Here is a 16,099-nt window from a genome sequence, read left to right as displayed (position 1 = left end):
CACAGTGTGAACAAAGCCAGGTCCGCCAGCATGTCCCCTGAGCTGGGACTCTCACTTGGAAAAGGCTGAAAGAGATTTGGACAGCTATGTGGATGAGAGGGGTATGGAGGGACATTGTTCCAGCTGCAAGTCAATGGGACCAGGCAGAATAATAGTTTGGCCCAGACTCTAAGGTCCTGTTTCTGTGCTGTAATGGTCTATGGTTTTTATCTCTGACCCATTTTGAATCAGATATTTATTTTTGACATTACTGGCTCTTCTCATATACATGTGAGACATAACAGAGATAACATCTGGTGCAAATGACCTGAAGGGTTCTGCTCGACCAACATTACGGGAGTTGTGAATATTTAGAGAGTGATGTACCTGCCAACCTTGAAAATGGTATATCATTCTCTACTGGGTCAAGGCTCTGTTCGGACTCTCCTGTGATAGAAATAGAAATTAAATGATAATTTTGTTGCGCTCCCATCATCATCTTGCTGCATGCTCTTCAGGCTAAATGAAGTCTTTGGACAAAGCTCAACCTATTTCCCAGCTTCTACCAATTCCATTCTTGAGCCGGCCACAAGGAAGCCTTAGGATTGTCTTCTCCAGTGACTTTTCTTCTCTCCTTTTGGGGAGCTCTCAGGTGGAAGGGGCGAGATCAGCAATTGGCTGTGTGGGAAATTGTAGGTTGGATCCTATAATTGAACATCAGCAAAAATAGGGCAGTCATGTGAAGACTATGGTTTCTCTTTTCTTTTCAAGGCATCATAATTTGTGTTAGTGTGTTTGTCTTAACTGGGGATCTGCAGCAAGAAAGACCCTCACTGGATCTCAACATTTTATTTTTGTATATGACAATAAACTTTCTTCACTAATTCAAGTGTACTGATTGAATGCCTTTTAAAATATTTGCTTGAAACTATTTTACCATTGCTAAAATTCTTAAACCATGATTCTTTCACAATAAAGACATTTTGAATGACATTTACTAATCCTAGTTTTAAATTCATTAAATCCTTTTGCCACATTATCAGCCACATTATGTTTGCATACTGGCAAAATAGTCTTGACTACTCCAAATCCATTTTACATATGAAGTCCCCAGATATTCGAGTGCACTCTTATGGAGCCGTGGAAAATGTGCCACCCAGTACTCATTTGGAGGCTGGCTTCAGGATGTACTGTGGGAAGGTTTTTGAAGAATAGGAAAGAAATCAAGAAACCAACTGTGCTTGGCAGGTGGATGGAGAATTACAAGGTATCAGATTGGCACTTGGGAATTCAGGGCCAAGCTGCACATCAGTGGAGGAAGGAAGGTGTTGTTGGTGCAAGTATGAAGGTACATTGTTAATTTCCCTGGCAGCTGTTTTTGTGGTACTGGGAAGACCAGGTTCTCTGGGAGAGCCCAATATTGGATGATTCAAGAACATTGTGGTTCAAGTACCTCTGCAAGAATCAGAATCTGGTTTAATCCTTTAAACACACCCTCCTTCTGTAGAGTTCCAGATTCAGTACCCTTTCATACATACTTTTTGTCATAAGCCCTGTTTTGAAAGACCAACGGCCACCCCACTTCTGTCCTGTCAAAACCATGAATTATGTACTTTGAATTAAGTCACCTCTCATTCTCCTCCCAGCAACACATCAGTGTTTCACTCACCTAATGAAAGTGAATCTAGTAGAAGATGCATCACTCTTTGACATCAGCTCATTTCATCTCCAGTTCCAGCCATTTAATCTCCAGCTCATTTCAGACTTCTGCATTTATGGGAGCATGCATAAACATCCTAGATGGGCTGAACCCCAAGCCATTAGTGGGACTCATTGGATTGCTCTTACAACGGAGCTGGTACAGACTTGATCGGCTATTTCCATGGTCGCAAAAACTGTGCAACTCTGAACAGGACAAAGAAAATCAAGGAATGATTGTTGTTTGTAAAATGTCACGTTGCTTGATAGAGTTTCCAGATAATATAATTGTTCACATTATCACAATGAAATCTTATTTGTTCAGGTTTACCAGGCTTATTGGGGGTTCCAGGACTTCAGGGTCCTAAAGGAGAGAAAGGACAGAAAGGAAGTGATGAGTGTCCAACTGAACCGAAAGGTGGTCCTCCAGGGCATCAAGGTTTGGAAGGTCCCCGAGGTCTCCCTGGTCCCAAAGGCAGCCCAGGTATATGAAAACATGACCAGATATCCAATTGAATAGCGGCTGTATAAAAACAACCATACTTGAAGAAAAAAATTTGCAGAAGTTGTAAATTCAAAGCAAAAACTGCAAATTCTGGAAACATTTGGATCCTTTTAGGGCCCCTGCACAAAATGTTTTCTATCGATTGAATGCTACCCAAACAGCTCAGTGCTTCCAGCATTTGAGTTTCTTCTGTGTCGGGAGTATTCAGTCATGTGCTCCAGGGTACTTTGTAGTTGGAATGAAAACTGTGTAAAAGCCTTTATTTCAATCAGAGATTTCTATCTCAGCAGAGCACACTGAATACGTACAGTAGAATGGATCCCAAATCACGTCATTGGGTCTGGATCCCACGAAATCAGGTCAAACATAATCTTGTTAGACAAGAATTCCTGCAGATGCTGAGGTTGAATGCAATACACAAGTGCGTTGGAGAAACTCAGCATCCATAGGAAGTTAAGGGTAACTAAAGATTCAGGCCTGGGCACTTCATCAGATATAAGCAAAAACAGGCAAGTGTGTGAATAAAAATGGTAAGAGGAGAGGAGGGAGGAAGAGGCAGAGGGAGGAGCACAGGTGAACCAGTGGGAGGTCATGGGTAGATATAGAAGGGAGAGTAAAAGAGAACAAAGGTTAAAGGTTCCATTATTGTCATGTAATATTACATTTAGAATGTAACATACGTGAAATTCTTTATTGACTGTTGTCGACCATAAGGCAGACAGGGTCACCACTTTGTCCGGTGCCCCTCATAGAAACCCACAGCACCTGATGTTCCCAAGTTCCCCTCCAAGTACTGACCAGTCCTGAGCCTGCTTTGCTTCCAAAATCAGACTACCTAGGAACACCAGGTGCCGCAGAGAAGCAGTGGGGAGAGGCAAGTTCTTTGATAGGAGGAGGAAGGAAGAGGGTGGGGTTGGAAGAAAGGAGACCGAGGAATGGGGCAAGAGGGAGACTTGGGGGGGGGGAAAGGAATGGGGTTAATGCAAATTAGAGAAGCCTATGTTAATGCCATCTGGTTGGATAAAAATGCTTTGCTTGGATCTTCAAAATAGAAATGTAACCAAGGACTGATAAATTATTTAATGGATTACTAGCCAAAGGACTAATTGCAATAATATGTTGAAAGTAGAAATGTGACTTTGTACACACTGATAACCTTTGTCTGGATGAAAGTACAGGTTTTCTTTGTGAAGCACCTGGAGCACCAGGGCCACCAGGTCCAAGTGGTTTCAAAGGACATCCAGGTCATAAAGGGGCAGTTGGTTTAAAAGGTAAGTGTCAGATTTAAAGTTGCATTTTGTTAAAGTAACAGGAGGGAAAAACATGCATTGAAATTGGGTAGAAAAGACGTGGGATTTATCCCTTTGATGAGGAGTTGTTGAACAGGATAGACTGAAACGAATGAAATGGTATCTTACCAATATTTTGAGGTTACTTGACAATATAATAAAACCCTTGGTATCCAACAGCGATAGGGATTGGTAGATGCTGGATAAGTGTATTTTCTGGTTGCTTGAGAGTTACTCTTACAATGTCTAACTTAAACATATCTGCTGCCTCATGATCTGCTGATTTCTGCTCACCAGACAAGTCTAATGTACAGATATCGTGACGAAACTTGAATCTGCTCAGACAGCCATTTGTAAAAGAATAGTGTGCCTGAATATTCATATCTCATGGATCTCTCTTTTTTTTCTTTCAACTTGGGTCCTTGTATGCAACCACCTTCCGACCTTCTCAAACTAAACCATTCACAAGGCGGGAACTGGTGAACTAATGTCAAGGCTTGCCAATTTTAAACTTTTTTTTACCTATTATTTTTATTCTTATTTATTTTTATTTATTTTCCTCAATTTTTTGTTCATTTTTGCTGGTTGCATGAGGCTGCCAGTTGTTTAAATTCTGGATACCAGGGTCTTTACTGTAGAAGGATGTTTGCCTGGTTGGAGAGTTTCAGCCTTAAAGCATAACTTCAGTGTAAGGAATGAAAGTTACATGAATGAGCTGGAGAGGTGTTTCTTCGTTTAAAGTAGATTGCAAATCTTTGGAATCTGTGACCTTGGAGAGTGGGGGAGAATCATTTGGTATTTCAGAGAAAAATTGATTACACTGGACAACAAATTTTTAAGGTGATTTTCATGATCGTCAACCCCAAATTCATAAAATACACACAAAACTGTAGTGGAAGCAAATTCTTCATTGTCCAGTGTTATTGGCTTTAGGGATCAACAACCAAAAGGACAGCTGAGGTTGAGGTACTGGGGCCATTTGGACTATTCCTCCTCTTACGGTCATCTGTTCTTGTGTACTATTTTGGCAGGAGATGCAGGGGAATGTAACTTCTGCCTCAACGTTCGAGGACCTCCAGGAAATCCAGGTAATCCAGGCATTCCAGGGAATCCTGGAATTTCTGGAAGAAAGGGAGAACAGGGTAACCGTGGACTACCAGGATTTGCTGGATTGCCAGGACCTGCTGTGAGCATCGTACACTATTAGCATTGGCCTGAAAACTCATAATTAGGGGAAAGTAACTCTTGAACTGCTGCTCAATTGGGAGTTTATTTTTAAATCAGGTGTAATATATGGAACATGTTGATTCATATAGATCTGGTAGCTGTACACTTGTTGGTTGTAATTTTACAATCAGGATTGGTTTGTGGGAAGTATATCTTAGCTGGGCTACTGGCACAAATCTAGCTCTGAATTGAAGGGTGATTAGATGATATAAAAGATGCTGGCAATGTCAGAATTAATTGCTCACCAATAGTTGCTCTTGAAATGATGGTAGTATGTTGCTATCTTGCATTCTGCATTGGGAAGAATTCTCAGGATGCTCGAGTATACAATTCCAGAATCCATTGATCTCAGAGTCGTACAGTACAGAAGGTGGCTTTTTGGCCCATAATGTTCCATCCCTACTAATCCCATCTTCCAGCCTTTGACCTTTTGTGCCTTGAGGATGAAAGAATGTTAAGTATTGGAGGAGAGCTTGCTATTCTATCTGTGCAGAAGAGACGGGCAATCGAGTGAGACACGGGTTGTATGCTTTGTCATTAACTGGCACATCAAGGGTCCAGATGGTGGAGAGAGTCGATGCTTTTAAGCTGCAGCACCTTGGTAGCCTTCCTGGGGCCCAGGTGTGATTAGTGGGGAAAAGGTCCCTCCAGCACCTTTTAAGATGAGGGGGGATAGCCCCAGTAAATCTCCAACCCGGTGATTTAAGGGGGATCCTACCCCCACGATGATGTGGTAAGTGACGCATCACGCAAACTAGTCTCCCCCATCCCCCAACCAGTTGTCAGTCTCCCTCACACCGTCAATTGCGTTTCCCCCCAACCTGCGGCAGCCAACCCCTCTGCCCCGTGGCAGCGACCCCTCTCCCTCTGATCATGGCACGCCCCCCCCACCCCCCGTGACATCGACCTCTCCTTCCCATGGCAGTGCTCACTCCCCGATTGTGGCCCCCGTGTCTCCCACTCGTGGCAGCAACCTCTCACCCTTCCACTTCTCCACCCCAGGCTCTAGCAGCAACCCCTCTCTCACCCCTGATCACCACAGATACTTCAGCCGAGGTTTTGCTGTGACACCAGTGCATAAGTGCTGACACTCAGGAGTAACCGAGTCGGCCATTTTGCTGTTCAAGCCGCCGGTCGACATGTCCTGGGTAAGTTTAACTGGGTTCCCTGACTACCCCCCCGAGGCAGGACAGGGACCTGGTTGACTTTGGATGACGCTGAAAATTGCCCGGTTAACCCCATTTTACAAGGAAGTTTGAAAGCACTTAGTGAACGTTAGGAGTACTGGGATCCCTGACTCCATGTTTGGGTTGCCTTAATCACATCAAATTCGAGCAAAAAATGAGAAATAATATGCTGCTGGTTAGAATGCAACTTGATCCTTCAGTCCATTACACTTAATAATTGATGCATAATTGCTCTCCATTAAGTTGAAATGAATGGAGAGTTTGGACAATGCAGAATGAGCTTTGAGTTGCCTGATATTAAAGAGGTTGATATGCATGACTAATCCATTGCCCAGAAAAAAACATGCCTTAATTCAAGAATTAAGAAAACTGAATTGCCCCAAAATGAAACAAGTTTTGCAGGGTTTTTTAAAAATCTGAATATGATTATTTAACTCCACAGGGACCTCCTGGAGAACAAGGGCCTTTGGGGGCAAAGGGCCAGAAAGGGGATTCCTGTCAAGATGGAAGGAAAGGTAAAGCCAGCCCTGCATGCAGTCGCTTGTTCAATAATATTGTCAAGATGTGTAGTCTGCATTGTTGAATGTTTGAACAGTGTTAGCACCTCAGCATTTCATCTATTCATTATTGCGAGTCAACTAATTTGTGCAATTTTGAATAATGGTTTAAAGATTGTGAGGTATGATTAAGGAGTGTTTGGATTTCCACTAATTAATGGACATTTAGACCAAAGTTTATTTTTTTTAAATATTTATCCAAACATGGGTCAGATGTTGTCGGGTCCATTTTACAAAAAGATTGATTAGGGGCCAGAATTTTATAGAATTTTGTGCAAGACCTCCATCCTTTGCACAATATTATTTTGTACTAGTGATCTCTGCTGTCGTTCATTGATGGAGGAAGGCTTTGGTTGGAAGGGTGGGGTAACTGAAGCATGACAGGAGGGTAGAGAGAAAATTAGCCCAAAGTGGGTAGGGGTTATATTCAGTTTATCCTGAAATTAGCACCTTTTCCATAGATGCTGCCAAACCTGCTGGGCGTTTCCAGCATTTTCTGCTTTTATTGCAGATTTTCACCATCTGCAGAAAGTTGTCACTTGGTAGTTGGTAGGTAAAGGGCTGAGGGAACAGAGGTTTGTGAGATATGAGGACACATTCAGAGTGTGGGGCTGTAGTACTGGTGGGAAGAAGATCAGGGAGTGAACATCCAGGGATTGTTCTGATGGAGGACCAACATGACAGCAGTGGATCATGTGGTCTCATCAACGTCAGATCGAGCTCAAAATAAAACAACAGATCGAGCTCACTTTAAACTAAGCCAGAGCCAACTAGTTAAATCCTACCTTGATGTGAGTAACTCATGTTCACATCTTGATTAACAGGACAGTAAATGCATGAAGTAACTTTCACCTTTTTTTAAAAATTCATTTCGACTCCACTGCACAAAAGCCCAATAGAATGCCTTGTGGTCATTGGTTTAATGATGGTTTGACAAAAGTTAACTTTCTTCACTCGCACATCTTGATCTATAAGTATCTCACACGGGACTTCCAATGTTGGACGGTGAGGCAGGTACATAAATAATGTCATGATGCACAATTCTCCTGAAAGTAACCTGGAATTAGGATGAATGGATGAAGAGTTGACTGTTAAAATGCACTGTACCTCAGGGAGAAAAAAAACTAAGTACGTTCTATTGAACTAAGAAAGCAAGTTACTTTTTGTTCTTTTAATGGATAGTGCAGACCCTTGCATTCTGTTGTGTGGAACAGCAATAATCATCGATAAAATGCATTTAATTCTTCAAAGCTTGCTGGGCTACAATCACAAATATTATGTCAGAATGAGGGTCATTTAGTCTCTGCATATTTTATTCTCATACCTAATTTTTGCAATGAAGCAAAGGAACCGTTTGCCCTTGATGAGCACTTCCACACACCTCTGAAAGGGATCAGATTGCTTCACATTCATGTTAATATTTACAAGGCTTATGCAAGTGAAATGGTTGTATCTTTTCCTTCCACAGGAGAGAAAGGAGATCAGGGTGATCCTGGACCGAGAGGTGCGCAAGGAACACCAGGTCAACCTGGTCAGTCTGGAAATCCTGGGATAATTGGCGAGCCTGGACTTCCTGTATGTAAATGTGTTGCTCTCATCTTGTTATGATGTTTCACCCACATTCTCATTAGCTCATTAGAATTTTAGTGAGTAATCCCCCTTGGTCTTTTAATAGCAAAATGTTTTTGGATTTCAGGGGGAGGTGTGGTACTCCTTTTATTGTAATACTGGTGGGAGATTAGGTGAACACTTGAATGAATTCTATCCCTTTTGACTAGATGGCAGTTGAGTAGATGAAACAAAGATTTTGTTTCAGGTGAAAGAAGAATATTGCTCCCAAAGTCTGGGAGTCGTCAACAATGGCAAAACTTGAAAATAGCACCTCACTTTTTGTAAAATTCTGAGGTTTTTAGGTCATAAAATATATTATAAAAACTCAATTCTTTTACATTTGTTTTAAGTGGACTAGTGGGTCCCAAGGAGCAGGGGAACAGTAAAGAATTTTTAATTACCATTTTCCACCGAGTCCGTTGCTGTTGTGTAGAAAGTTGCAACGGTGAAATTGGTCATCTTAATGTTAAATACTCTTCCCCTGCTGGATGTATGGGATGCTCTAAACTTTCAAGTTGCCAGGATATAAAAGATGGAAAAGAACTCCAACGCCCTTACATGATGTTATGAGATACTCTACCAGGGTGATATGTGGTAGAAGTTGGAAGATGGGATAAGGAGTGAGGGCTTGACGTAACCAGACCTTTGGCCATAAACTCATAAACTACCCCTGCACTAACTATCCTTACCCCTCACTGATACCTGCCTAGCAGGAGGCAGAATTAGGAACCAATGTTATTCTCAGATCCCATTGACAGAGCTGTGTGTGGTTCTCATCACCTAAACATACAGAGACATTTATTATTCTTGACAAGTTCCAACCAAGTTTTTTTTAAATTAGGAATTAAGCTGAAGGAAAATGTAAACTAAGAATCTTTCGCAAAGGAACGGACACTTTCAAGACTATTTCATAATACTCGTGCATAGAAAGAAGCCATTCAACTTCTGATTTCAGCTTGCAATGCCAATCCATCCATCCTCTTCCCCCGTCAGTCCCACCTGAATTTTATGCTACTCATCAATATGAGGTACAGCAATATACTCTTGTACATCTTTTGGGATCTGGGAGGAAACCCAAGCACCTGAAGGAAGCACATGCATTTACAAGAAGGACGTGCAAACACTGCACAGACAGCACTGAACAACAGGCTTGAACCTGAGTTGCCGGAGTTGTGACAGCTCCACTGACTGTGCCTTTGTGCTGCCCTTGCGCATATAAAATTATTCTCGAGGCCAAGAAGAAAAAGTGAAAATTGAAACCAGTTGTGCTCTAATAGTTCTATGATGGATGAATAACTAAAATGATTTTAACTGCCCATTCAAATCAACCTCTGTTATTTTTCATCATGTTGAAGAGTTTATAGCATTGCATTCTCTGTATATTTATATTTCATGCAGGGTGAATCTAAGAATGGAATACCTGGAGTCAAGGGATTACCTGGTTCTCCAGGGCCTTCAGGTTTTGCAGGTCAACCTGGACCTCCAGGAATAGGTTTTCGTGGTTCAACAGGCCAACTGGGCCCTGTCGGAGATGAAGGTTTTCCAGGACCTCCAGGTCCCAAGGGCATTAAAGGCCAAAGAGGTAAAGTCTCCTGAATATATCCAATTTAGAATTCAGAGATAACTGTTAAAAAGAAAGATAATGTAACATAAAGCTGAAAATCTAATGGAGTACAGGCCAATATCTTATTTTTTGTGTTGATTGCTTTGGTGGTGGCCAGGAAGTGCATAGCGGTTACATGGAAGTCAAACTCATTAATATAACACCTTCCTCAAAATTTGGCAACTGTACCTGCATTATATAGGTGCAAAGCTGTAGTGTGGATCCTTGTGCTTTGTCACTCTGTCCATTCCTGTCTACCCTCTCCTTTGTGGGGAGGGAGGGGAGGTGCTGATTAGTACAGAAAAGAGGAGCATGAGAACCAGAGTCTGTGTCAGGACAAGTTTAATCGGGGGCATTTGGGTATCCATGGGGGTCTCACTGTGATGTTTGAAAACTCACTCAGTGGGGGTGGGTGGTGGTGGTGCCTACCTGCCGTGAACCTCCTTCGTGCGCTGCCGTCACACTTCTCCCTCCCTCTGACATAACACACAAATGCACTGTGCTTATAGCACATGGAGTCTAGTGGCGATAGTGCTGCGGGTGGGTGAGGACACAATAGCTCATTTGGGGGGCAATGTCTGCCAATGCCCACCCCTTTTGGCGCCGCTGTGTTGAGACCACTCTTTTGGGGTTCATTCAGAAGCCTGATGGCTGTAGGGAAAAAAAAAACTTTCTTTGGATTTTATCTTGGGCTCCAGTCCTATCTTTTTCCATGACAATTTTGAAACTAATAGAATTATGGCTTCTGATCTCAGGGAGATTCCCCCACCAACCTCATTTCCTGAAAAGAGGTGGAGTGTAGACCCTTCCCAAGTGGTGTGTGCTGGAAGGACAGGAGAACAGTGTTTAGCTGCGTCATTGAAAGTCATAGAGAGTGGAGGAGTAGGTTCTAGTGGCTGACCAACCACCTCACTAGATGGTTTCCAATTTAAGGCAGTGGTATGCTCCAGTATTGTCTCTTCTGGGGCAAAAGAGATTGAATGCATACCACAAGGAATAAAATTTTTTGCATTAGTTTAGATGTGTCAAAATACTAAAAATGGTTTTTAGTTGCATCTTGTCCTGTGTAATGATCCATATTACACATATTTTGTTATAATAATTACAAAATGAATTACTTTTCTTTGGGTTTATGTACCTACAATAAATTTTTTTGTTAATGTTTGCATAATTTCTTTAAATTCTAACCATTTCCTGGGGTCTGAATTTGGCATTGATATGCTGTAAGGAGCTTTGAATCTCTATGTTCACCTGGTGCACAATTGCTACATCAATTATAGACTCCAGGGTACATTGTGGAAGCAAGCTTGCTGATTTATTGCAGTGATTTGTAGTCCTACAGGAACATCATTGTGAGGACATCAGCTGCAGGCTTCCATGCACCCCCCCCCCCCCCCTACTCAGGTGAAGATAGGTCACCGTTTCTTTATAATTGATAGCTTAATAGTTGGTTAGGCAAGTGTGAATAGCAATATTGTTATCACATACCTAAATGAGATGTGGAGAGAGAAGCTTTATACCCCAGGAGTGGGGAATCACTGCTCTAGACCTAATTGTTACTGAAATATTTTGCTTGAGAAAAATTGTCATTGGCCCATTTCCTTTGAAGTTATGAAACCATGCACATAACGAGTCAGTTAGGTACGATTAAAACTGTTGTTTTCAAACTTTTTGACTTACATACTACCTTATGTAATCCCTTACTAATCGCAGAGAACATATGGCATAGGGAATACTAAAAGTGGTATGTGAGTGGAAAGAAAAAGGTTGAGAACCACTGGGCTAGAGTCTCGTACTTGCATTTAGCATGAAGGACCCTTCGGACAAGCTGATTTGATTCTTTTTATTGCCCTCTTACTGGTAATAACTTGGGCATTAATTTTGATTTCAGATGGGTAGCATTTCCAATAGATTCCATGCCTAAGTTTCAGACCTTGTCAGTTTTATGACAATCCAATACCTTCAGATCTGTTTACAAATATAGAATTTCTCATTCATTTGGAGCTTCTTACTACAAGACTTTGAAGCAGACTGAATTTGATAAGGTTATCACGTTTTAGCTGATATTATGGATGCATAATTCTGGCATTCTCTGAAACTACATTTGAATTAATCCTCCATTGGATCAGTTACTTATGGCCATTGTTTTCTTTTTCTGCAGGTGACTGCATCTGTCTTTCAATCCCAGGTTCAGATGGCTTGAAAGGAATGCCGGGACCTCCAGGTGTTTAGCTTTAAATAGGATCAATACATGAAATTGATGAACTTAATATTTAATTGTGATGGAGTGCCAGTTCTCGTACAGCAAACAGCAGTGTCATTACTGCCTTCAGCATCCAAGGAAATTGACAGGATATTGAGAGAGAATTTTGAGAATAACCCAAATCTTGTCCATAATTTTCCATGTGTTATGCATCAGAAAAGGAACCTACTGTATGTTCCCGTTGCCCATTTATAAGCTCCCAGTTGACAATTATTGCTGCAATTCGGATTAAGATTGAACTCATGCCAGAATTGACTCTTTTTTAAAACATTTTTCTCTTCCTCAGGCCCAAAAGGTAGTCAAGGGATACCCGGCAGAAATGGAGAGCATGGCTTTGATGGGTTAAAAGGCATCAAAGGTGATCCTGGCCTGACGATACAGTCTGGAGCAACAGGTGGGACTAGAAGGAATTTGAAAAGTCAAACTAGGTCAATATTGTCCCACTTCTCTAAAAATCCTGATCAGAAGTGAATCATAACATGCTAAATAGTTCTTGGTAAATGGGCAACGCTTCGTCATTCAGATGCTATATGTATGTGTTCAAGAAAAATGTAACTGCTGCCTGATGGAAGGTAATGTCATTTATTTCTAAACTATTATTTTAGCTCTTCCTCAGTGTGAGTTAATCTCCTTCATTTGGGTATTTGCTCTATAGGAATGTACTTTGTGCTGAAAATAGCTCGTACCTCCGGCACGGTAATGAAGAGTATTATCATGGCATTCATTTCTACATTGAGCAGCAGTTAGTTTTACAGCTCTCGTCTTGTGGATTGTGTGTCAACAACAACGGGCATCCTGTCAAATTTTCAGTGGACAGCCCTAACCCTAAGCATGCATTGCTGGTTACAAAACAACATTGAGATGTAGGTAGTGATGTAGTTCTTGAACATTCAGAAGGACGAATGCCGCAGTTTTGAATGCCTGCTCACATTGAATTACTTGATGTAGAAACTGGGCAGGAACAGAAACTGCAATTAACTTTATCAAATTCCCCCTATTAGTCTCTAATTTTTTTCCTAAGTCACTTTTTTTTTTTGCCTTGTCTTAATCAATTTTTCTGTGGTCGTAAAACAAACTACTCAAAGAACTCAGCAGTCAGGTAGCATCTCTGGAGGTTGAAACTCTACATCAGGTCTGGAGGCAGGATTATTGTTGATATATTTCTTATGATCTTCCAATAAATGAACAAAGTGTCCCTGTGCCTTTCGCCAATGCCACCACTCAGTTTAAGGCTTTCTATCCTTCTGCTCCTCCATTTTGAATCCCTTCTTTGTAAACATGGGAATGGTTTGTCTCTTATCCCAAGATGAAACCATATGGATCTGAATCAGAATTTATTGTCATGAACAAGTCATGAAATTTGGTGCTTGCAGTAGCGTCATAGAGCATACGTTCGTATTATAAACCATCTTGCATCATTACTAGATATTTTTAAAAAATAATAGTGCACAAAAAGTAAGTCAGTGTCTCTGGCAGTGGGGAAGAAGCTGTCCTTGTGCTGTTGAGTGCTCGTCTTTAGACTCCTGCACCTTTTTCCCAATGATAGCAGAATGAAGAGGGCGTGGTCTGGTGGCCTTTGAGGATAGAAGCCACTTTTTAAAGACACCACCTCATGTAGTTGTCCTCAATGGAGTGAAGTCTGGTGCCTGTGGTGCCACAGGTCGAGTGAACAACCTTCTGGAGTTTATTCTTGTCCTCCATACCAGGCAGTGATGCAACCAGCCAGAATGCTCTCCATGTAGAGGTTTACAAGAGTCTTCGGTGACATACAGAATCTCCTCAGACACATCACAAAGTATAGCCTTCTTTGTGATTTGGGATTAGCAGAATATTAACCTGATGTCAAAACATGAAATGCTGGAGGAACTCGGTTGGTCTTGTAGTGTCCATAGGAGGCAAAGATGCATTTTTTCGATATTTTTGGCCTGAGCCCTTCTTCATGAGTGAAAAAGTCAAGCGTCTGAATTAAAGGCTGTGGAAAGAAATGGGGAAGAACAGGAGGTAGAGGAGTCCAGACCAATGGACAAAAGGAGTTAATTGGATATGATAAGAGGAAAGTTGATTATGGCTCTGTGAAAAGGGAAGAGAGAGAGAGAACAGGAGATGGGGAGAGTTGTTTTAATGAAAACCGGAGAAGTTGATGTTAATACCATCTGGTTGGAAGGTGTCCAGAAGGAAGACCTCCAATTTGCAGGAGGTCTCAGTTTGCCAGTGCATTTTTCCCAGTCTTTAATTCAGATGTCTGTCACTCATTCCTTGAAGAGCTCAGTCTCAAAAGGTTGGTAATATATCTTTATCTCCTATGGATGCTGCCAGACCAGCTGAGTTCATCCAGCTTTTCTGTGTTTTTACTGCACTCACAGCATTGCAGATTTTCATGTTTCACTCTGTTAACCTGATGTGGCTGGTAAGGCTGGCATTTATTTCCCATCTCCAGTTGACCCTGAACTGAGTCAATTCTAGGTCCTCTCAGTGAACAGTTCAGCATGAACTCCATTGCTTTGTGTTCGTTGTCGTGTGCGAGAAGGTTGGCATGTTTCCTTCCATCAAGAACATCTTGTACAAAACACCTGCTGCAATGATGAATATGAAGATAACATTTGCAGGGTGGAAGGGTCATCAGGAAAGGAAGTGATTAGTATGAACAAGGTGTCAGATGGTGAGCCTTTAGTCAAGTAGACATTTCCTTTTAGATTTGGTGGTTAGCTGTTGATTGTAACAAGATGGATAACTTATTCAATTTTTTTTATTGGTTTTTGAAAAAATATCAGATACATATGATATGTTCAGGTAACAATAAATTAAAATTACAGAAAGTTAGCAACGATAAACAAGATGCGTATTATCCACGTTACTGATTTTTTTTTAAATAAAGGAAAATAAAAAAATTATAACTAATCTAATTAGATTTCTAACCCCCACCTATTTGAGTAATTAGGCATTGACTACTAATTTCAAAACTAATAGGTTCAGAAAAAAGAAACAAAAATAATAAAACCAAAATAATTGATCTATAAATTTTGAAAGTAATTTTAAAAAGGACCCCAAAGAGATTTAAAAAAATACTCATTTTAGCAGTGGAACACCTAATTTTCTCTGGAAAGAGGGTATGCCATCAAATCCGATAACCACAAGATATAACATAACATAACATAACAATTACAGCACGGAAACAGGCCATTAGGCCCTTCTAGTCCGCACCGAACCAAACACCCCTCTCTAGTCCCACCTCCCTGCACAATGCCCATAACCCTCCATGGTTATATTCATATTTGTTCTCAGGTTTTCAAGGTTCCATTGGTGACCCAGGTCCTCCTGGACCTCCTGGTGGATCTGAAGATGGAGCTCCAGGCTTTCCAGGAGTTTCAGGTGTACCAGGAAAAGAAGGTCCACCCGGTGATTCAGGTGATGGTCCTTTGGGATCCCCTGGACCAGCTGGAAGAGATGGCTTAGTAGGTGGAAGAGGAGAGCCTGGAAGTCTCGGATCTCCAGGAAGACAAGGTAACTTTTAAAAGCTAGCAAGCTACTCTATATGTGGAGAGATATTAATCAATATATTTTGTATGACCATTTCAAGTAAACAGTATGACTCTGAATCGAATTGGATGTTGATATCAAGTTGTACATTCAGTTTTATACATTTATGCATTCAACGTTACAAGATAAAGTCTAAAACCATATTTTGTCAAGTTGAGTCCTTCTATCATTCTCAATTTTGTAGCCTAAGTTATGGTGAGAGAGATGTGAATAAACCTGACTAATATTTTTGTACATCTGTTCCATAAAAGTTTAATTAGTCTTTCATTTCCAGCATTTTCTTCATTAATGGATAGGATAATTATTTCCTGAGGATGATGAAAACATTAAAAAATGTTTTTGCCTGTTTCATATCTTCTGATTCATTTATTGGTTATCTTGGCTCTCTCTATAGCATTTTTCAGTTCTCTTTTCATCTCTTGTTCTTTCCATTCAGCCAGTGTAGTTACTAATATCATTCAGGATTGAGGTTTCAACTTAAGTTTTTTTTGGTACAACAATGTTTATAAAGGTCAAAATTCCTTCACGTGTTTTTTTTTTCATTCATGCATTTACAATGAATTCCTATCTGGACCATTTGAACAAAAGGACAAACACATTTATGTTATGCTATTCATTTTGCTGAAGTAGATGTTCAGGATTT

At 40.9% G+C, this 16,099-nt stretch overlaps 1 protein-coding gene across 1 annotated transcript in view; it reads left to right on the top strand.

The window, feature by feature from the left end:
* Positions 1 to 16,099, top strand: part of LOC138743605 (collagen alpha-4(IV) chain-like) — a 121,506-nt gene that overhangs the window by 85,008 nt on the left and 20,399 nt on the right. Inside the window, exons 20-28 of the mRNA XM_069899120.1 lie at positions 2,003 to 2,161; positions 3,361 to 3,453; positions 4,503 to 4,657; positions 6,328 to 6,400; positions 7,911 to 8,017; positions 9,452 to 9,635; positions 11,818 to 11,880; positions 12,206 to 12,313; positions 15,202 to 15,420. Of these exons, the coding sequence (XP_069755221.1) occupies positions 2,003 to 2,161; positions 3,361 to 3,453; positions 4,503 to 4,657; positions 6,328 to 6,400; positions 7,911 to 8,017; positions 9,452 to 9,635; positions 11,818 to 11,880; positions 12,206 to 12,313; positions 15,202 to 15,420 (1,161 nt within the window). The remainder of the gene's footprint in view (positions 1 to 2,002; positions 2,162 to 3,360; positions 3,454 to 4,502; positions 4,658 to 6,327; positions 6,401 to 7,910; positions 8,018 to 9,451; positions 9,636 to 11,817; positions 11,881 to 12,205; positions 12,314 to 15,201; positions 15,421 to 16,099) is intronic.

Source organism: Narcine bancroftii, chromosome 9, assembly GCF_036971445.1.
Source record: "Narcine bancroftii isolate sNarBan1 chromosome 9, sNarBan1.hap1, whole genome shotgun sequence".
Taxonomy (NCBI): Eukaryota; Metazoa; Chordata; class Chondrichthyes; order Torpediniformes; family Narcinidae; genus Narcine; species Narcine bancroftii.
This window is presented reverse-complemented; position numbering and strand designations above follow the sequence as displayed.